The sequence below is a fragment of the Pristis pectinata genome, chromosome 13 (genome assembly GCF_009764475.1).
Source record: "Pristis pectinata isolate sPriPec2 chromosome 13, sPriPec2.1.pri, whole genome shotgun sequence".
In the NCBI taxonomy this organism is placed as follows: Eukaryota; Metazoa; Chordata; class Chondrichthyes; order Rhinopristiformes; family Pristidae; genus Pristis; species Pristis pectinata.
This window is the reverse complement of record NC_067417.1, coordinates 39,625,768-39,649,359: the sequence shown is the minus strand read 5'-3', so window position 1 is coordinate 39,649,359 and position 23,592 is coordinate 39,625,768. Positions and strand designations below refer to the sequence as shown.

At 39.8% G+C, this 23,592-nt stretch overlaps 1 protein-coding gene across 4 annotated transcripts in view; it reads left to right on the top strand.

Annotated features, from left to right (window-relative positions):
• fhod1 (formin homology 2 domain containing 1) overlaps positions 1-23,592 on the top strand; it is a 240,770-nt gene that overhangs the window by 165,709 nt on the left and 51,469 nt on the right. For all 4 annotated transcript variants that reach the window (XM_052028120.1, XM_052028119.1, XM_052028118.1 and 1 more), the window contains exon 10: positions 4,113-4,468. In XM_052028120.1, the coding sequence (XP_051884080.1) occupies positions 4,113-4,468 (356 nt within the window). The remainder of the gene's footprint in view (positions 1-4,112; positions 4,469-23,592) is intronic.

Sequence of the window (23,592 nt, the reverse complement as noted above, 5' to 3'; positions counted from 1 at the left end):
CGACTACGATAAACTAAGTTACAACCAACTGTATCCTAATCCAACTGGAAATATAACCACTGATTGTACTTGATTGCCTCCATTCCATTTAAAATCCTGATCCCTAGTTCATGTTGGAGAGATTCATGAGGAGTAGATGGCTTCCATAAAAATTAGAGTCAAGGGGAGGTAATTCAGTCCTTGTGCTTGCCCCATAATTCAATAAAATCATGGCTGATCATCTACCTGAGTGTCACGTTCCTGAAATGACCCCATATCCCTTCATTCCATTGCTATCTAAAAACATTATCTATCTCTGCCTTGAATATATGGATGTTTTCAGATTGTTCTAAAGTTGAACCTGTCCAGCTTCCATTATTAGAAGAGTTCAAGGGTGATGTCAGAGGAAGGTTTTTCACCTAGAGAGTGGTTGGTACATGGAATGCGCTGCCTGGGGTGGTGGTGGAGGCTGATACATTGGACAAGTTCAAGAGATTGTTAGATAAGCATATGGAGGAATTTAAGTTAGAGGGATATGTGGGAGGAAGGGGTTAGATAGTCTTTGGTGTGGTTTGAAGGGCGGCACAACATGGTGGGCCGAAGGGCCTGTATTGTGCCATATTGTTCTATGGTTTCTATGGTAACTCAAGCCCACGAGTCAGCCTGATCTTAAGCTGCTCATTGACATTTAGGTCTTCCTGTGGATTTTGTGATAAATTGTTCAATTATCCTGTTACTTATCTGTCACTTACCCTGATGATGCATTGGCACACAAACTGTTGCAGCACTCTTTGTGTGCAAGGAGGTGATTTGGAAAATAGCTCATCAGCACCTGAGGCCAATCTCTCCAACCACTTCATCCACATCTTTGATTTTAGTAAGCTGAAGTTTCCCTCTCTTTTGTCAAGAATTGGACACTTGTTCTTGTTGCTATCTAACTGATGTTCTCGACACTCATTTTAATTTTCTCTGTTAATTTTGCTTTTAAGTTCTGATGCTGTGTCTTGAGATAAGCCATGTTTTGGTCCTTCTAGAACCAGCTTGTGTTATTTACTCATCTATGATGTTACCCAGTGACTTCTCTTGCATACTATAATGCCATTTACCATTTTGTTCAGGATATTTTATTTCCAAAACCTATGAAATTAAAACTTATTAATACCCTTGGACCATTTGCCATTGGAAGTGGTACAGGTTGGAAAGTGGAACAGTGGGTACAAAGGTAAAGGACTTAATGTCTGAAAAAATCCGATTCTCAAATTTCAAAAGAAAATACTGCTAAATTGGACTACTGGAATAATGGCAAGAGGAATTGGTGCATTATTTATAGCAAAACCTTTATGAGGCCCTTTCTTCAAATCACCTTATACCCTTCATAAGATAAGATAAGATAAGATTTCTTTATGAGTCACATGCACATCGAAACACATGGTGTTTCTTCGTACCTTCATAGCAGTGTTACCAGAGCATTGTCATTTTGGCTTTGGATAACTAAAGCAAAAATACTGTGGATTATAGGTACTGAATAAAACTGGTTTGATCTGCTGGTGGCCATGAGAATTCAACAAGTGCATTTGTGAATATCAACTGGATCTGAAAATCCACATACATATTGGTTTTTAACAAGGAATGTATTCAATATGGCAAAGTACAAATGATTTCATGCAGTTTTTAGCTGGAATGGATGGCATTTAAAAGGTGAAGCAATTTGGCATTACTTGCTGTGGGAGGCTGTTCTTTTTGAAATGCTTACACTACACTTCATTCCTTTAATTTTTCCATGTTGTTTGGCCTACATGTAAAGTTTTGATAAATTGGCGTGCTTCTCCATAATTAGCTCCATGCTGAACACTCCACAGTTTTTCTGCACTTCTGTTTTACTCTGCTGAGCACTAAAATTCTATATGTTTTATAATCTCATTGCTTGGAGTCATATGAAACTCGAGTTCAAAAACCCACATCTAAATCTGTCAGATCAAAATATGATGTCGCTCATAACATGGAAAACTTGTCAGTTCCTGTAGCTTGATGTGTTTGTGAATGATTGTGGATGGAATGACTGTGTGGCATTACTTGGCTTTCTGTTTCCTTATAAGGCATAACTAAGTTATTTTTAGAATTCTCTGGAATGATCTCTAGTTCTGTTTTAACTGTCCACTTAGGAAGTATTGGGTAACAATGAGTATATTTATGATCGTACTATTTTGTCATCTTTCCAGATCATGATCAGCATTTTCACTTTACCACCGTTTCAAAAGTTTGTTTTCAGATTGATTCACCCCTTTTATATTGAAAGAAGCACAATTGCCAAACAAAATGTAAACACTTGTTGAAATGTCCTGATCCAGGCTATGTGCATAAATGAATAGTTAACAAACAAGTACCAGAATAATGCCTATTTTATAGGGCAAGTCAATTACATATAAAATAGTTTATTGCTTTCCTCCAGATCTGCTGTTGCTTTTGTTATTCCCCAATGATAGGTAGCTGTTTTTGCTTTCCATCCTGTTGGAATTGATTTGCTGTATCATTCTTATTCACAGCCTATTGTGGGAGAAAGGTAGCAAAATGTTCTGTAAAAAGAATAGTGTGTTCCTGGCTGAAGTTTCTGATTACAGTCACATTAAAAGTGCACTATTAAAGAAAAGAAATTATTGGCAAAGTTTAAGTCTGCACATACCCTCTTTGCAATTTAAGGCTTTGAGACCATTAAATGGAATTCACTAGGTGGTTTTTATTTTAATATTTCATTTATACGTTACCTGAAATCTGATAACAACTTGTACTCACAGAGCATCTTTAATGGAGGGAACCATCTCCAGCGTTATCAAACAAACTCTGGTTCAGTATCACAAAGGAAGATATTAGGTTGTTAGGATTTTTGGCTGAAGATGCAGATCTTTGCAAACTCCTTAAAGGAAGGGTGAGAGGCTCAGAGCTTGGCATCGGAAGGCACAGCACTCAATGGTGGAGAGTGAAAATTTGGCATGTGCAAAGTTACATGTGTTAGCTTATCCCAAGGACAGGATTGTATAATGGAGGAGTTTGGGGCTTGATTTCAGATTGAGGTTAACTGGGTTGAAGTTGGGAGGGTTGGAGAGAGGATCACTGTACTGGGGCTGTTGGGCAAATGATTAGGGTGGGTGGGGGTGAGTAGGGTCACGCAGATGATGCAAGGTTAGCTGAGGGTGTTTACAACAAGGTGGTGGGAGTAGTGGGCAAGGATGGTGGGAGTGGTGGGTGAGTAATTGCTGAGGATATCTGCAGCAAGGTGGGGGTAAGTGATCAATAATGATGTAAGTTCGGGCCACTTACCTGGAAAAGAATGGGCAGCAGACCAGGTTGGATCAGGCCCTTTATAACTGCATTAGGCCTCAACACACCAGCTGTGCCAGTGCTCTCGCTGCCTCATAAGTGTGAGCATAATAGCAAATGAGTATTGGATGTTGTTTGATGCCACTGCAGTGTCCTGCAGCCTCTGAGCTAGTACATCCCATGCATGGATGTATAAACAACAATTGCAGCTCACAGCCTTCTATTCTGTCCTGGAAATTGCTCCCAGTCTTGCATTCTTGTTCCAGTTTAGAGTGATTATCATTCGGGAACAAGAGGTAACGGTTTAACTTATCCAAGATCTCCAGACCCCATATGTATAAAGGTCAGTTACCAGACGATCCCTTGAAAGAAGTGCAAATCTCATTTGTGTTATGGATCTCACACATGATGGTCACATAGTGGTTAAGACACGACTCGTAGTCTGGTGGCCTGGATGCCCAAGGCAGACCAGAATTCAAATCTCATCATGACATTTGTGAAAATTAAATTCAGTGAGTAATCTGGAATTTAAAATAAAACCAGTAATAGTGTAATCATGATGAACACAAAACCCCGATTACCATTACCGATTACCCAGCTGGTTCATTGATTTGCATCAGGGGAGAAAATCTGCCATTTTGTATGAGATCCAGGCCCCATGAATGTTGTTGACTCTGAAATGGCCCAGCAAGCCAGCGAATTCAAGAGTATTTGGAGATAGGTAATAAATGCTGGCCTTGCTGGTGATGCTCAGACCGTTTTGTTTCTCCCGCACTCCAAAAAAAAATAAAAATGAGCAATGGTTTTCCTTTACCCAGAATGCACTGAAGCATGAGGATGGTGAAGATGATGGGCACACACCAAATGCACGAAGGGACAGAAGAAAGCTGACCCCAAATGGGGATGATGGACGAAAAAACAGACGATCTTCAGGACAAAATATGGCTGAGCTGTCACCAACCAGGCCAGCACAGGCTGCTCCTCACAAACTAACCCCTGAAGGAATGAGCCCCTGCAGTCCCACAACACAGGACATTAAGACTTCAAAGGTGATTTCTATCCATCCAGAGCAACCTGATGACCAAACACAATCTACAATAACTTCAACCGTACCTGCAACCCCTGCAAGAGACCTAAACTCACCATCTGTAAACCAAGTGAAAACTTCAACACAGTAAGTTTCTGTTTTGCATGAAAGCTGTTTGTTTATTGCTAAATGATTTTATATTGGACAGAGTGCATGCAATTTGATCCTTTAGTATAGTTATGAACATAAACTTTTAGCACTAAGGAGGCAATGATGAGGTCCAACTGCACAAACTAAGTGAAGGAGTATTTTTGTTTCGAAGATTAAGTGTAGTGAACAAGTATCTAATTTTTTTTAAAATAAAATTAGTTGATTAGCTATAAAACACTTTGGGAAGTTCATAGATCATGGAAGACGCTGTGTAAATGTGCATGCCTTCTTGCTTTAAGCTGCTGACCTTTGCAGCTGTTGCTCATTTTTAAGTTTGTTCCAGTTATACCCATTCAATTCCATTTTAAAGAGAAGGGGCTATTGGTTGCCAATTGTATTGCCAGCTAAGAAGAACTTAATATGTCTTTAATTCTTAGAACGATGCATATCACTGGGTAGCTCATGGTTCAGTTGTGTTTTATGTGGCGCATTGTAGAGATATAATCCAAGATATTATGACAGTACAAACATGTTTTAAGTGATTGTGCTGATCTTGGAATCTTTGGCCCCTTGCCTTTTAACTACAGAGTAGTATTTTCTGCTCAGACTTGTATAAAAGTCAATTGCAAATGGTACATTTGCTTCTGGCCCAATAGGAAGCATTACTGTGTTGAAAGCTGAAGAATTAGATATACTGTTACAATGTTATATTGCAGTTGATTTGATCATTTAGATTTAAATATTTTCTCCTTCATCTGATGCCCAAGGTTGAATTGACCCCAGAAACAAAAGCAGGCGTGGGTACGCCTTTATGTTTGCATGTGTGTCTGAGGCATTTTTCATACCCAAACATGAAAACTTAAATTTAACCTTACCATATCATGCCATCTAGAACTATTCCTGCTGCCTGGCTCATCCATGCAACCGGATTGTCAAAATGGGAAAATTCCACAGCCTGCCTGACATTCCAGGTTTGGAGGGTATTAGGTCTTTGAACATTAGTGTAATGGAAGGGGACTCCTGGCTGTGAAGTGGCAATTTCTTCGTGCCTGTAACAGGATAATGAAAATTGTTTTATTTAAGTGTATGGTTATACCATAGTAATCGTCCAGAACTAAGGATAGATTTTTCCTCTTCTCCCCACCCCCCCCCCCCCCCCCCCCCCCCCCCATGACACCTGCCTCCATACCTTTGACCCATCCCCTGGTGGATCTGCTCTCCTCTCCTCCCCTGCAAATGCCTATCACTGTCTCTTACCTGCATCTACCTATCACCACCTTGTGCCCACCCCACCTCCCCTCTTTTGTCCACTTATCGCTGCTCTGCTTTTCCCTCCTATATATTGGGCTTCCCCTTTTCCTATCTTCAGTCCTGAAGAAGGGTCCCGACCCAGAACGTTGACTGTTTTTCTCCATGGATGCTGCCTGACCTGCTGAGTTTCTCCAGCGTCTTGTTGTTTTTTCACGTGAGGAGAGGAAATAGATATTCCCAAACACCTCCCCATTTTGCTGTGTATTCTGATTTCGAGTATTTTGAGTGTAGACCCTGTACATTTCCCTATACCACGTGATAATTCTTAATTGTTGGTCCATATGTGCAACACTAAACAAACCCTCATTGGCAGTAATCTCCAGACAACATACACAGGTTGTTTGCTGCACTTTTGAAAAAACTAATAAATTTCATGGCTTGGATCTTTGACTCCTGGGGGAGAAAAAGATCATAAACATGAAAAAGTAAAAATACAAATGCAAAGATTTAAATATTAACAAAGATGGCACTTGTAATCAGATTTATCCTATATTTTTTGTTGTAATTCCAAAAGAAGTGTTTTCTGGTTTGCGTCTGATGAAGTCTGGACTGTATCAAATCATGCAGTTACATGCAGTTGTTATGATGTGGAATATACTGCCTGAAAGGGTGATGAAGCAGATCCAATAACTTTCAGAGGGAATTGGACTTAGGAAAATATTGCAGAAGGGAAAGAGCCAATCTGGAGAGTGCTCTTAAAGAGGCGACATGATTCTGTCCTGCACTAAGGTAGACCTTTTGCTCTATGGTATGCATTGATTTATACACGCAGGGCTGGTTGTTGTTTCAAATGACTGGTGTTTCATTGTTGCACTGTTGTGCATTGCATCGTGGCTGATGGTTTGCCAATGAAAAGAACTGGAAAATACTTGTTGTTTTCCTGTCACATTAGCCCTATCTGCATTAACCAAGTGTTAGAAAACCCATCCGTTGAAAGCAAGGACTTTACATGATAAATGCTGGTCACGGTATTCATTACTTCATGTATGTGAATTGAACATGAATCAGTACTAACTGTAGATAGCAATGCTGGTTTACAGGAAATAAGCCATCAAAGCCATCTTGCTTCTTCCAACTGCAATTAAACATACTAAGGATTGTATACAAAATCTATAGAGATAAAATCTATATAGCCATTAATGGAAAACTCTGGGTTTCAAACAATTTTAAAATGTATTCTTCTACTTTCTAGTACCTAATGCTTAATTTAAAAATTCATCTGCAGTATAACAATTTAGCTTCATACTGGATGTTTAAGCTTGCATATCAGCAGATAATAATGTCACAGTGGCTGAAGTTTTCGGTGAAGGGAATCCTGTTTGGGGAGAAAATGCACAATAAAAAATTTGTGAAGAGAAATTGCAGTGTTTTAAAATAAATGGAGTCACTGCAAAATGTACACAGATCCATAACCTTTTTTAATGGAATCACATTTGGGGAAAGTATCCAAACCTTTAAAGGCCTCCTCAAGCTACAGACACTGAAGAGTTGATTTAGAGGGAGCAAATAAATTATTTTTTTATACATCAGTAGTGCCAAATATGTGTTAATGTATTGCAAATCCAATGCTCAGCTTCTGATAAGCCAGCCACTTGCACAAGGTTCTGACCCTTTAATAAGTATCTCTACAGTGGCTTAGAATTGTTGGGTGCTCTGGCACAGGAGGAGATGATTCAGCCAATGTGCCCACAAGGACTCTGAAAAGATCATCCATTTGGAATAAAGACACAAAATGCTGGAGGCACCGCATCAGGACTGACATTGGATCTTCAGACCAGAACATTAACTGTTTCTTTCTTGACAGATACTGCCCAACCTGCTGAGTATCTCCAGCATTTTCTGTTTTTATTTCAGATTTCCACTATTTGCAGTTGGTTGATTTTCAATCCATTTGGACATTTTAGCCTGTACTCTACTCCCTCTGTATCTTTTTCAAATATGTGTCTGCCTTCTCCTCTAGATTCTGCTCCCACTGCTCTTTGTGGGGAGTGTCCCAAGTCCGGTTAACCCATAGCGTAAAGAAAAGATTGTCGTTAATTTTTTCCTTTCTTCCCATGAGGGTTATTTTACAATTATGATATTAAAATAATATCTTCTCAATTAAAGCTAGATGACCTCTGGTGTTCAGTCCATCTCCTGGCAGCTTTAACCAGGTGGGAAACCTTCACGTATCACCTTGAGCAAAATGGGCATTGGACCATGATGGAACCCAACTATCATGTTAGAAGATGACCCAGCTGCTTGGTCATCAGAAGTTTAATATTGCAAGTCACCCCCATTGTCCATTGTCAGGTCAAGCAGAACTTCATTTATTATGATCGATCATACACTACCAGTGGAGAGGGGCCCATTCACCTTACTCAGCATGGTTCACACACTCTTTCCAATTGTGCATTGCAAGGTGTTCTGATACACTTTTTGAGATAAGGTCCAGCATCTTCATCCAATTGAATAAGTATAGTTATCAGCACTGAGCCAATCGGGTGCAGATGAGCTCATGATCAGCCACTTGTTCCCCTTGTGTGACCAGTGTATATGAAGACCCCATACAGTGTGCTTTCATGCTCAGGTGTCATCTCTCAGTACGCAGCTGCTCTAACTAGGCGTTGGATTACTCTGGCATCATCCTTGGAGGTTTTCTAGAGCTAGCTTTGCTACTGCTCTCAAGCTATCCCTGTTAATTTCACATACACTAACAAGGAGGCTATTTTGTCTGGCATCTCCCTTTACTGATGGGAATGTGTCAAGCAAAGTACATCCAATGAGATAGTACTCCGGGTCATGTTGTGAAATCTATGTACTTCTTTCCTTGTGATGGATCAGCAAGTCTGTTACCTAGTTTTGTATAATAATTACTGCAAAAGGTTTAACTGTTAGATAAAAATCCCCAGCTAAAGAAACCAGTTATTTGCTGCTGATGTCTTTCCACATGCAGTGGTTAATGCCCTGTGATATTCCGCTATTGTCCTATTACCATATACTTCACTATTAAAGCTCTGCCTTATCCACTCTGGAGTGAAAACCCCAGCTTCTCCAGACTCTTCACAGACCTGGACCCCCACCTCACCTCTGTTTCCCCCCTCTGTGCCTTCTCTAGTGCTTGACAGTCTTCATAAAGTTGTGATGCCCACACTTCAGGTGCTGCCTAATTAGTTTATAAGCACATGGGAATTATTTGATCAGCTTTATTCATAAATCAAATAAATATACAGAGAAATAGTTGTAGTTAATTTAATTCAAAAAAATTAGGAAAGGAAAATTAAGAAATGACATGCATATTCTTCATGGGACTAAGTTGCTTCATATCTTCAAGGTATTGAGTTAATAGTTGGCTTTCCTCCATAAATCTCTCCAACTCTGAAATGTTTGTTAATCTGTACCTCTTTGACCAAGCTTTAGGCTACCTGCCCTTTGGCTTTGTGTTAGTTTTTACCTGAATGCTCCTGTGAAGCACCTTGGGATATTACACTCAATTAAAGATACTATCTTGTGGATTATAGTGTGCGGCTGGGATATAAATATGTGTTGTTTTTACTCCGCAAAGTTGCCTGGAGAATTTGCAAACTCCATTTTTGCAAGTTCTTTGTTTCTACATGCAAGTAACTAATTCAAAATATCAATATCAGTTGATGTTGGAGTCTACTCATTTACCAATGTTTGTATCAGTACCACAACAAAGTCCCTTGCTGACGTTTTTTGGGCCATGTGTATGAGATGGCTGCTGACTCACCATCTGGCCGCACTTCAAAGCAATTTATAGCATGTACAGTGTTTTGAGTTGTACTGAGAGATGTGATAGGGTGCTGTGAATTGGACCTGCTCCTTGAATTAAGACAATTTTGTCTTCATCACTGGGCTTGCCAAGAGAGAAATGGAATGAAAATTGCACGAAAAGGTGATTTGGAGCGAGTTTGGGGAGTAGTTAGAAAGATTATATAAATAGAGGGTTTTCTAGTAGCAGCTGCAGGTGAGATCAGTTGTGACATTAACACTGGTGGAGTTCTCCATTTATAAGTCCCTATAGGCAGTTATCATCCAGTTTCTATCAAGACCTCTTTAATTACTTGGAGCGGTTTTATCTTTAGAGGAGCACCCTAGTATATGACATGTCTTTAAAGTGGGATTCATCAGAGTGAGTTTCAGCAGCCTTGTGGTATTTTGAGTGAAAATACTCACCTCTCTTCTGACTTAATAGTTAATACATCTTTCACTTCAAACCTTTTCCCACCACCTCCCACTTCATCTCACCACTCCCCCCCCCATTCCCCAAATCCCCTCCACCTCCCTCTGTTGGAGCACACTATTGTGAATTTATAAATTAGGGGCACGGATAGGCCACTCGGCCCCTCAAGCTGCTCCTCATTCAGTAAGATCATGGCTGATCTGATTGTAGCCTCAAATCTGCATTCCCACCTAACCTTTCACCACCTTGTTTATTATGTATGTATTTGCTTTTGCTATGAAAGTATTCAAGGACTCCTCTTCCACCAATCTTTGGCAAAGAAAATTCCAAAGACATACATCTCTCTCGAAGGAAACAAAAACTCATCTCTATCTTAAACGGGTGGCCCTTATATTTAAACGGTAATCCTCAGTATCCTCTCCATGTCCACACTGTCAAGACCCATCTCTTGTAGGTTTCAATCACGTCAACTCACAGTTTTCTAAACTCCAGCAGATTCAAGTGTAGCTTGCCCGACCTTTCCTCATAAAGCAACCTGCCCACTTCAGGTATCAGTCTCATAAACCTTCTCTGAGCTGCTTCCAGTGCACCCTTCCTCAAATAAGGAGGGCAATAATGTACACACATCTCTGCATGTGGTCTTACCAATAAGATAAGATAAAGATATCTTTATTAATCACATGTACATCGAAACACACAGTGAAGTACATCTTCTTGCATAGAGGGTTCTGGGGGCAGCCTGCAAGTGTCGCCACGCTTCTGGCGCCAACATAGCATGTCCACAACTTCCTAACCTGTACATCTTTGGAATGTGGGAGGAAACCGGAGCAGCCGGAGGAAACCCACACAGACACGGGGAGAATGTACAAACTCCTTACAGACAGTGGCCGGATTTGAACCCAGGTCGCTGGCGCTGTAAAGCGTCATGCTAACTGCTACACTACCGTGCCTGCCATACCCTCTATAACTGAAGCACATCCTCTCTACTTTTGCATTGAATTCCCAAAGCAATAAACAGTAACCTTCTGTTAGCTTTCCTAATCACTTGTTTTACTTGCAAGTTTGTCCTTTCGGAATCACACGAAGAACATCCAGATCCCTCTGCATCTCAGAATTCTTCAATCTGTCGCATCTTTTTTATTTTTCCTGTCAAAAGGGCAATTTCACATTTTCGCACATTATTATCTATTTGCCTGATCTTTGCCCACCCACTTCAAATCTCTATGACCTTTTGCAGCTTCCTTAACTCCTCTTACTTGCTTTCCTGCTTATTTTTGTGTCATCAGGAAATTTAGTACCTTGCCTTCTGTGGGTTCACCCATGTCATTAATATAAATTGTTAAAAGTTGGGCCCCCAGCACAATTCCCACTAGCACACCACTTATTATATCCTGCCAAGCAATAAAAGACCTACTTATGCTTACTCTCTGTTTCCTGTTAGCCAGCCAAACCTCTATTCATGCCAATATATTACCTTCAGCTGTTTTTATTTTCTACCACAATCTTTGATATGCTACCTCATCAAGTTCTTTCTGGACATCTAAGTATAGTACAACCACAGGTCTTCTTTATGTGCATGTTACTTCTTCAAAGAATTCCAATAAATTGGTCAAACATGATTTCCCTTTCACAAAACCATGTTAACGTTACCTGATCATCTTGAATTCTTCTAAATGTGCTGCTATAATGTCTTAAATAATAGTTTCCAACATTTTCCTTACGACAGATATTAAGACTTGTAGTTTCCTGCTTTCTCTCTCCCTCCCTTTTTGATCAAAGGAATTGCTCTTTCTATTTTTCTATCTAATGGAACCTTCTCTGAATGTTATCTCACTTAGTCCCTTTTTTAAGATCCTAAGCTGAAGTACGTTTGGACTTGTAGACGTATCAGAGCACAGCTCCAACTATTTGCTCAGTACCATTGCCCTAGTGATTGTAATTTTCCTGAGTTCCTTTCTCGCTTCCAGTTTTTAGCTTTTAGCTTTTTCTGGAAATTTACTTAGAGTGAAGAGTGAATCAACCCCATCTCCTTGTTTTCCAGTCTTAAATCTTCACTTTCCATTGAACCAACACACACATTGTTAATTCTTTTTTAGATATCTATAAAACCTCTTGCTGTCTGTTTTACTGTTTTTGGCTATTGTACTCTAACTTTTCCTTCCTTCTTAACCTTTTACTAATTCATTGCTCTTTTTACATTATGTTCATCTTCTGATCTCCCACATGTCTTCACACAAGTGTATGCTGCTTTTTCTTTAAGTGTGATGCTATCTTTAACTCTTTTAATTAACTACAGATGGTAGGTCCTCCCTTGGAATTTTTCTTTCTCTTTGGAATATATCTACTCTGTATATTTTGGAAGCTCTCCTTAAATGCCTGCTACTGCATTCTCAAGTGACAGATCCCTTCACCTAATAGTTCACCTTAACATGTTCTGCTTTCGTGCTTATGTAGTTGTCTCTGCTTAAGTTTGAAATACTACCCTTGGAGCCATTGTTCTCTCCCTCAAACTGAATGTAAAATTCAATCATACTGTGGTCATACCTAACTAGGGGCACCTTCGTGATGATATCATTAATTAATGCCATTTCATTGCACAACACCAAGTCAAGTATAGACTACTCCCTGGTTGGCTTCAGAACATGGTGTTCCAGGAAATTTCCAGAAAATTTCCAGGAAATTTCCACTTCCTCTGCCCATCTGATTTTTCTGGTGTATATGTAGTTTTTCACAGGCTTCCCTCTAGACTTTTCCTTAAACATGTATTTTTCATGCTATCTCCATGACTACAAATGTTAGAAAGCCATTAGGCCTTTCCCAAGTGCTCTTCAAGAAGTAATTGGGAATGAAAACCCTGGACTAATGACTCCATCTTTAGCCTGGAGGCACTGAGAACAACTCTGTCTGGGCTCTCATTCCCAATCATAGTGGCTGAGATCAAGTCTCGTAACACAAGGCTCCTGATTAATTTTGGGTTTTTATTGAATAGTGGCAAGTTGACAAAGTCGAGTTTATTGTCATATGCACAGGTGTAATGAAAAACTTACTTGCATAGGCACATAGCATATAAGAAGCAATCACAAGAAAAATATAAATTAAACATAAATGATACATAATTTTTACAAGAAAAAATGCAATTAGAACAAAAAAAGTCCATTTTAGTGCAAAGTGGTCATAGTGTTGCTAAACTGTAGTGATTAGGGTTTTGCCGATTGGTTCAAGAACCAAATGGTTGAAGGAAAGTAGCTGTTCTTGAACCTGGTGGTGTGCGACTTCCGGCTTTTGGACCTCCTGCCCGATAGTAGCTGTGAAAAGATGGCGTGGCCTGGATGGTGGGGATCTTTGATCTTAGATGCTGCCTTCTTGAGACAGTGTCTCCTGTATATACTACCAATGGTGGGGAGGGATGTGCCTGTGATATTGGGCTGAGTCCACTACTCTCTGCAGCTTCTTACACTCCTGTGCATTTGAATTGCTGTACTGGATCATGATGCAACCAGTTAGGATACTTTCAACAGTGCATCTTATTAAGTGTTCAATGACAAGCCAAACCTCCTTAACCTCCTAAGGATGTAAAGACGCTGTCGCGCTTTCCTTATGATTGCATCTATGTGCTAGTCCCAGGACAGGTCATCCGATTATATTAATGCCCAGGAATTTAGAGCTGCTGACTCTCTCCACTGCCGATCCCCCAATGTAGACTGGCGCATGTTCGCTCTCCTTCCCCTTCCTGGAGTCAACAATCGGCTCTTTAGTTTTGCTGACATTGAGTGAGAGGTTGTTGTTGCGGCACCACTCAACCAGGTGTCCTATCTCGCTCCATTAAGCTGACTCATTGCCACCAGTGATTCGTCCAACAACAGTAGCGTCATCGGTGAATTTGAAGATGGCATTGGAGCTGTGCTTAGCCACACGCTTATGTGTATAGAGAGTAGAGCAGGGAACTAAAGACACAGCCTTGTGGTGCACCTGTGTTGATGATCAGTGAGGAGGAGGTGTTACCAATCCTTACTGAGGTCTGCCGATGTGGAAGTCGAGTATCCAGTTGCAGAGTTTTTGTTGAAATATAATTATTATATTTTGTTTTCCACAGCTTTCATGGCTTTTTGACTCTTTGTCCCCCATGTTGTCTTTTCTTACCTACTTCAGTACCTATTGTCATCAATACAACTTTGTCATATATCAGGGCACAAATCAGGCTGGATCCCCCAAACCCCCTGAAGGACAACTACCACTGGGGAAGCTGTTTTTTTTTAAAAACTAATTTGAATTTCTCATGGAAGGATTCAGTTTATCAGTCTGTTAATGGTGGGAAAATCATTTGTCCTTCCTGTAAATATTTTCCTCTTTTCGTGCATCATTATTTCGCCATAACAATTAATCTTACATGCAGTTTGTTTCTGGAGGTGCGTATGGAGGCAATTTCATTGGGGCAGAGATTATTTTAAAACAACACTGTTTTTCTTTTCACCTCAGTTTCCTAGGTTTGCTTTTGCTCTCAAGGAGCAAATATTCATAGCACTTGTCGTGATTAAGCATTTTTTAAGATGTGAGTAATGGTTCAATGTCAAGAATAAATAAACGTAGGAGACCACATTGATGCCAAGCCAAGATGAAACCGTGGTGCATGTCTACAACTCTTGTATTTAGCCAGCATACACATTATAGAATTGGTACTTAGAAAATGATGATTGGACCCAATGCTGTAAAGTATTAACCCATTAGCTATGGATTATTCTTCACAGTTTTAAGAAAAATCTTTCTATTACAATCAACATTGTGCTGTAGTACCTTAGCATTAACCCCCTCCTTGTATCATTAACTTTGTCCCATAGTCAATTGAGCAAATGAAGACTTGCCTTTCCATTTGAAGACATACCAACATGCTTTTCACCCAACAAAAATACTTCTGGTGTGTAGTCACTGATGTAATGTAGGAATTATGGCAGGAAGGGTGCATCTAAGGCCCAAAGGCACCAGTGAAATAACGGGCTAGATTTTGTCTTAATATTGGTTGAAGACTAAATACTGCTCTTCCAAATATGGTTACAAGATCTCTTACATCCATCTCTGAGGGAGATTGGGCTTCAGATGAATGTTTCATCTGGAAGGTGCCACCATTCAGCACATGGTCCAGCACTCCTTTGGTACCACGTTAATGAGTCAGTCTAGATTTTATGTTCAAATCTCTTCTTTGTAGGGCTGAAACCGACAACCACCTCAATAATGTGAGATAAAGGGTACTGTTCCAACTGTGAAATCATGGACATGATTGCTGGAAATAAAGGATGGGGAATGTCTTTATGCGATGGTCACCACAAATAACTTGCCCACTTCTCTCCCATTGTTCTCTTCTATCACAACTGATTGGGCGACTTCAACTCTTTACCATTATTATAAAGGTAAAATGAAATTCAGCTTTAGACTTGTTCCCCACCTGACTGGATGGATAAATTCCTCTGCACCATCACAGAATTAATTCATGAAAATGTGCAGTACAGGCCAAATTATGGGCAATTGTGTTGTGAGTTTGCAATTTTCTCTTTTTCTCTCGCAACTTGGGTAATGGTTTCACTTTAGTGGTACAATTTAACCCAGCAGAAGCCATGCAAGTACCACTCCCACTACTTTCATTTTGCACTGGCTAAAACTAGACACTTCAAACGATAAAGCAAAAAAGTTGAAATTTTCCAAAGCAGTTCTCTTGATTGCCTCTGTTGTTTTTAATGATATTTACAGAATTGATGGGCCAGCCAGCTTCACGTTAACTTAGAACATTTCACTTGTATCGCAAAATCTGTGTGCATTTAAGAGCTCCACTTTGGATAGAGAATGAGTTGGAGATGATACGTTACTTGGTGCTACTGAAGCTACTTTCTCTAGTCAAGACTGAAAATAAAGAATATTGTATATCGATGATGATGGCTAGATCCTGTTGGAATCATGAATCAATTCATATTAACGCTCACTTTAAAAATGACCAGCTTCAGCAAATTGTTCAGATAGAGCATGACCTATCATTGACACTTGACTTTGATCCTTGTTTAGGCTGAGAACACTCTTCCTGTTTACTAACCAGTGCATGCACACCATAAGACACAATAAGAGTCCCAAAAGAGGGTTACATGGGGTTCTGGAAAGATGAAAGTTAGCGTAGTTGTCGCAAGGTGGACAGAGCACATATGAAAACGTGTAAGTAATACTGCGCCAGTTTTTAATATCTGGTGATCTTATTTCTGGTATTCATACTTGGATAATGAATAAAACCTAAGTGCAAGCTATTATTTAAAGCAATTTGAGGTAGATACTCTTAACACTTTTTTGTGCAAATTATTATAATCTCAAAATACTGGTGCATATTATACAAGAGTTAATTGAAGCCAGAAGCTGTTATTTATAAGAAAGTATCATAGATAAGATGTTGCAAATTAGTATGTACAGAAGAGCTTTGATGTAGAAAATTCTTATTAAAGTTCTGTACCTTTTAAAGTCTGAAACCATATGTAATTTGTCCAAATGATGCCTAACAAGTGATAGTCTGCATTTTCAGCCTTATTTTTGAGTATGTTTCCTGTAAACTTTCTAGTGTTCACAAACATTACAACAGGTTTGAAATCAGGGTTTAAACTAAAAAAGAAAAACATCATTTGAAGCTGGCTAAAATAAATTACTTAATTCTAAATATATTCTGGTACCATGCTTTACATCTCTGTATAGCCAAAATGCTTGAACTAATTGGTTCTGCATGTTATTGGCAAGAAATAGAATTCAACCCACAAAATAGTATAAAATTAAATAGGAGTGCCAGCTGTATAAAAAGGTAACTTTGGTGTAATATCATGGTGCAATATTAATGCAAATGGAGTTCCTGACCAGCTCCACCATGTGTCAGTGGTGAGTTTTACATTTCAGATTTAGCTAGCCTTTGTGCTGCAGTATTAACGCTCCTTACGTGATGCTATTCATAAAAATAAATAGCTGCAAAATATGTTTGCATTGGAAATCAGTGGGCTCTGTCATTCTAGTTTTGATTACCAAGATATATAAATGTCTTACATTTTCAGTGAGAAAATTATAATTATGGAACTAGGTTCCCAACTAAATGGTTCTTGAAATGCTCCTTGAACATGTTAATCTGTGTCCTCACATGCATTACAATAGAACTCACATACAGCCCAAACACTCCGGGACCCAGCCTGAGAGCCAGGGACAGATGAGAGTTTATGGAGGCCAGGGAGGCAGTCAGCACCTGTAGGAATGAACAGTTAGAAGACCTCCTCAACCGAGAGTGTCTTTGACATGAAAGTGTTTTTGACTCCATCTCACAGCACACTGAACAGCACTAACCCAGCCCAGCAGGAAGTGGAGGGCGGGGGGGGGGGGGGGGGGGGTGGGTGGGTGGGAAAGAGACCATTTGACAACTGATAAACAACAAGACGTCTGGACCAGATACTGGACGGACTGTTTGGCCTCTTCCAAAATTCCAAAGATACTAGAACAGTTCTGACAAATGTGAAGGTAGCAAATGTAAGCCCACTATATAAGAAGGAGGGAAAGAGAAAAATGCAGACCATAGTAAAACTCCACTAATTTACTCAGGACTTTGATGGTACTGAACTGGCAGATGTTCTAGGCCATTGGATATTATTACAATTAATATTCCAACACTCCTAATATTTTTTTAAATGTTACACAGTATAGTCGTATAACACATTTTCCAATGAACCTGGTAACTTTCAAGGGAGCTCAGGAACTGGGGCCTCAGTGCTTTAAAGGAACATGGGAACCAGGACCCCAGTGTGTTGGAGGGAATCAAGACTCCATGAGTCAGATGTGGAACCATCAGGATATCTGAACAACAAGATAGCTGGAGCTTCATTGTAGTTAGCTGACTGTCAGTAGCAGAAAAAATACAAGAACATATTGTTAAGGAAGTGATAACAGAGCACTTAGGAATATGATTGTGCACAATCAACATGGGTTTATCAAATTTGACAAATCTGTTAATTTTGTTTTGATGTTTCAATGAGCTGAATGGATAAGGGGGAATCAGTGCATGTGGTGCATTGGGATTTTAAGAAGGCCTTGTACAATGTCATGGGAGAGGTTATTTAATAAAGTTAGAACACATGGGATTGAGAGTAATATACCAGTGTAGATAAAGGATTGATTAATAGGTGGAAAACAGTAGAAATAAATGGGTCATTTTTGAGAGGTTGTAACAAGTGTAGTGCCACAGCAATCAGTACTGTGGCCCTGCCAATCTGCTATCTATATCAGTGATTTGGATGAGGGGATTGAGTGTAATATATCCAAATGTTAAAAAAAAACAGTAGTTGTTAAAAGTCCGGAAAAACCCAGAAACTGCTGGGAACTCAGCAGGTGAGGCAACATCAATGAAGATTTACTCAAATGAGCACTTGAAATGTCATGGCATAGAAGGCTAAGGGCAGAATCTAGAAAATGGAATTGCTATAGATGGATACTTGAAGGTTGGCATGGACTTGAAGGGCCAAAGAGCCTGTAAAATATTTCAAGTAACTAGCCTTTCCAGCTTGATCAGAACTGGTCAGGTCTGATGATAAGTCATCAACCAGTAAGTCTCACTCTGTTTTTAAACTCTGTCCACAGATGCTGCCTGACACTGCAGCACTTTCTTTGATTTCAGATTTGCAGCAATTACAATGTTTTTTATCTCGCAGTTCCAGCCATTTACTTTTCTTCTCTCCTCTATTCTCATTTCTCTTCTCCAGACAGATTAGTTGGGGCTTGCAAGTCCTCATCACGTCCCTCATCTGACACCACCGCCACTTGTCATCACTCTCCGCCCTATTGTGGAGAGCCCCGTCGCCCTCTCTGCCCTCTGTCCACCCCTTCCCCTTCTCTGCAACTTGAACTTTGTTTAATTTCCAACTTTTCCCAGTTCTAATGAAAGTTCATTAATCTAAAACTATAACTCTGCTTAACTCTCCATGGATGCTACCTGACCTGCTGAGTATTTCCAGCATTTTCTGATTTTATTTGTAATGTATCCAAGTTTTGCCGATGACGCAAAGCTGGGTGGCTATATGAGTCATAGTACTAGGGAGTCATACAGCATATAAACAGGCCCTTCGGCCCACTGAGTCTGTGCCAACCTTTGAGCACCCATTTACACTAATCCCATGTTGTTGTCCCCATATTTCCATTACTCTTTCCTGGATTTTACCAGTCACCTACACACAAGGGGCAGTTTACAGTGGCCAAGTAATGCAGCAACATGCATGTCTTTGAAATGTGGGAGGAAACCGGAGCACCCAGAAGAAACCCATGCAATCACAGGGAGAATATGGAAACTCCACACAGACAGCAGCAGAGTTCAGGATTGAACCTGGGTCACAGGAGTTATGCAGCAGCAGCTCTGCTAGCTGCACCACTGTGCCACCCAGCTCCATGAGCTGTGGGAAAGATGCAGAAAGGCTTCAAGAGTGCATAGACAGGCTAAGTAAATGGATAAGAGTGTGCTAAATTGAATATAATGTGGAAAAATGTGAAGTCATCCATTTTGGGAGAGATCATGAAAAGCAGAGCATCTTTATAAATGATGAGAAAGTGAGAAGTGTTAGTGTTCAGAGAGAGAGCTTGGTGTCCTTGTGTTTAAAAAAAATTACTGAAAGTTCACATGGAAGTTCAGCAAGTAATTAGGAAGATGAATGGTACCTTGCCCTTTATTGTGGGAGAATTTGATTACCAGGGTAAAGAGATTTAACTGAAGTTTATGCAGAGCTACTGCAATCAGAATATTCTGTACTGGTCTCGTCTCCCTACCTAAGGAAGCCTTTGGCTCTGTCAACGCAGAGGGATTAGAGAAAATCCTTCTTAAACTTGGCTGTCCTCAGAAACTCAATACCATTCTATATCTGCTATACAATGCCTTTCAGACAACAAACCATATTATAGAGCAGACTGGGGTTAAGCATGTCAACCTTCTGTTCAATCTCCCTTTCTGCAATAGAGCATTTCCACTCTCCACAGGCTTCCCACTGCAGTGGATTTAATCTACAGGAGAAACAAGAAACTCCTCAATCTTTGTTTCCTCCAATCCAGCTTCACTCATAGAGTTACAAAACCCATGTGATACTTGGCATGTATGTGCTTGGAGGCTGAGCTCCAAGTGATTGTTGACTGTTTCACTGAAGTTTACGAGAGAATGGACCTTCTGCTAAACACCTGGAAGATACAAGTCCTCTACCATCTGTCTGTGCTGCTCAATGCTATTTTCCCCCTCCCACTCCCCCCATAAGCAAGATTGATGTTAAGACCCTGGAAACCTTGCACTACTTTTGATAGCTCAGGAGCCACCTTTCAGTGAAGGCAGACATTGATGATGAAATTCACCATTGCCAATGATAAATTGGTTCAATGACAAAGGGAGCCCTGGTGGAAGGGCCACATCATCCACATGCTGTCGCCAAACTTCCCAAGTAAGCACGTCGCTCTCAGTTCTGTCATGGGAAGAGATCTTCAAGAAGATGGAAAACACTTCAAGGGTGCTTTAATGGTTTTCTTGGAAAATGTGACCTCCTCACTGACTTGTGGGAAGCCATGGCCAACAATCACTCAAAATGGAGATGAAATGTCCAGGAGGTTACCAGGCATCTTGAGTCTCCAGGATGAAGCAAACGGAGGTCCAGTGCAAATCTTGGAAGCAGCGCAAAATATCTTAAATGACCAGCCAACCTTCCCTATCAAACGCTACCTCCTCCAACTGTGGCAGTCTGCAGATCCCCCATATCAGACTCTTCAGCCATTTCAGAACCCACAGGATTGTAGTGGAAGTAAGCCATCCACAACCCCGAGGGACTGGCTTAGAAGATTTTCGTGGGAAGAAAGTAGTGGTGGGACTATGTTCCCAAACTAAATGCTGCTTTTAAATACTTTTGAGCAATTTAACTTGTGCCTTGAGGCAGGAAACATGCTGTAACTTTGGAGTCTAAATTACATTGTATATCATCATGTAAAACAGGAACTTTTAATTGTGATACTCTATTCCAAACAAATCCACACAATTTAATGGCAAAATAATAACTGCTGAAGTTTGTCTGATGACGGAGTTTGAAGTGCAAAAGTATCTGAATCAGAATAAGGTTTATTATCACTTGACATATGTCGTGAAATTTGTTGTTTTGCGGCAGCAGTACAGTGCAAGACGTAAAGGCAAAAAGACAAAGACATAAAAATGATGTCAAGTTGTTTCTGTTGGTTTCGTACACTCTTCCCATTCTGGTTGTTAACTGCCATCAGAGGAACTGGAACTGAATTCAGGCTTACAAATGTAATAGGACTCAGTAAGGTGTTTGATTTAGAAAATCACAATAAATATTCATTGCTCAAACAGCTGAATCATGAGCGTCAGGAATGGTTTTGTATTGCTGGGACATGAACCACGTCACTCTCTGTTACCTTTAGTTTCTGGCTGTTGCACTGCAGTGTGTATCGACCTGAATGACCTTTGACAATAACCTGGATACTTCATTAACGTGGAAATAGTAATTAGGAAGGTGAAAGACAAACTGCTGGTTTGCTTTGACCAATTTTACACAAATAGACAAAGTCAAACTCTAGCCAATGAATTTGGTGGAAGGTGATGCATTAATGCACAATGCCAGTGATAAGTGATTCGCTTAAAGCAATGTTTTGTGCACTCTATTCTCCCTATATATTCCTCCTGTTCCCAAATTGGGAATATGCTATGCATCTCGGAATGCATGTGATTGATCTTTACAGGCACAAAGAACAGAAAAGGAAAGAAATCAATGAAAATAAATATTCTGGTGGTTCAGAAAGCAGTGATGTGGAAGCTGATAACAAACTGAGAAAAGATGTTTAAAAATGAATGAGGTAGAAGTAGTTGTGATGGAAGGTGGAGCCCTGACTTTGGAGAGACGAAGGTTATTTGTCCCTGTTGTTCAATTAGCTGCAACACAAAGCTTAATAACTTGTATGTCGATAATGATGATAAATATTGTCTATTATCACAGGATGCCTTGTGGTACGAGAAAACTTCCACAAACAGGAATGGACCAGACCATTTATTTTGACTGTGGGGTGAACATTGGCCAGGATGCCAGAAGAATTCCTTTGTGGTTTTGATGTTCATCCAACAGAGCAAATGGGCTTGCAAATTTAATAGTTTGACAGCCAAACAAATCACTATCGGAATAATCAACTTCCCCCTTTTGAAATTATAAATTTAAGTCTAAAGATATATAATAAAATAGGATGTCTGTGTGTACTGTGCAAAGCTCAATAATGAAACAACATAGAAATCTGACATTTTCCATGCAAATTGAGTTCAGCATAAGGTTGCACACTACACTGTTATTTTTCCTGAAAACCCTCATAGGAGGCCCTTCATAGCCTAAAGGGAGCCTAATTTTAATCTTCCCCATTGTAAATTCATGAAATTTTTTTCAGATCTATGTTTGAGGTACTAGATATTTGGCCAGACCTGACCTAAGTATTTTTGGTCTACCTGAGCCACAAAGAGAAAGTGAAAATTTGTGCACAAAGTTTCTGCAGGAGACTAACTCCAATTTAAACCAGTCACATGATTATATTGAAAAGTTTGATCAGTGCGATTTAAACCAGTTAGATGATTTTAGATCAAAAGCTAAAAGTTTAGTGAGATACCAAAGAAATTCCTTAGATCCTATCATAGAGGCTGTTTACAATGACCAAGGAATCATTTTTTTTGAATGCTTCGGGTGGAACGGGAAAATATTTCCTTATTAATCTACTTTTAGCTGAAGTTTGAAGACAAAACATGATTGCTCAGGCATTGCTTCAACACTTTTGACAGGGGATGCTGCACATTCAGCTTTTAAACTTCCTTTCGGTTTGACACATGGAGACTCCAACATGTAATGTTATTCAGGGAATTGCAAAGGAAATAATTCCTAAAGATTGTAAACTTATTGTCTGGGATGAATGTACAATAGCTCACAAAACAGCCATTGATGCACTAGATCGAACTTTGCAAGATTTTAGACACAATTAGAAATTAATTTAGTGTCAGCTGGAGATTTTTGTCAAATGCCTCCAGTAATTCCATGAGGTAGTAATGAACTGAAAGCCTGTATTAAATCACCATAGATCTGGGATAATGTTATTCAATTAAACTTGAAAACCAATATGCAAGCACATTTTGACAGGTGATCTGCAAGAGAATTTGCTTTGAATTTACTTAAATTAGGAAGTGGGGAAATTAAATATGAAGACTCAACAGGAATGATCTCAATGAAAAACTTGGGCGAGTTGTTACATCACTTCATGATCTAATGCAAGCTGGTTTCCAAAATGTCACCTAACACAATTTGAATTACCAATGGTTGTGTAAAAGAGCAAACTTAATACCAAATAATGCAGTGCAGGCTATGAATAAAGACCTTCAAACAACCTGTACAATATAAATCTATTGACAGTGTGACAGACATTAATGAGGCTGTGCATTTTTCTGTTGAATTGTTAAACTCTCTGTCATCACCTGGTGTGCCATCACATAATCTTGAACTAAAAGGAGGAGCTCCAATCATGTTACTCAGGAATTTGAATCCACCAATACCATGCAACGGCACAAGATTATCTA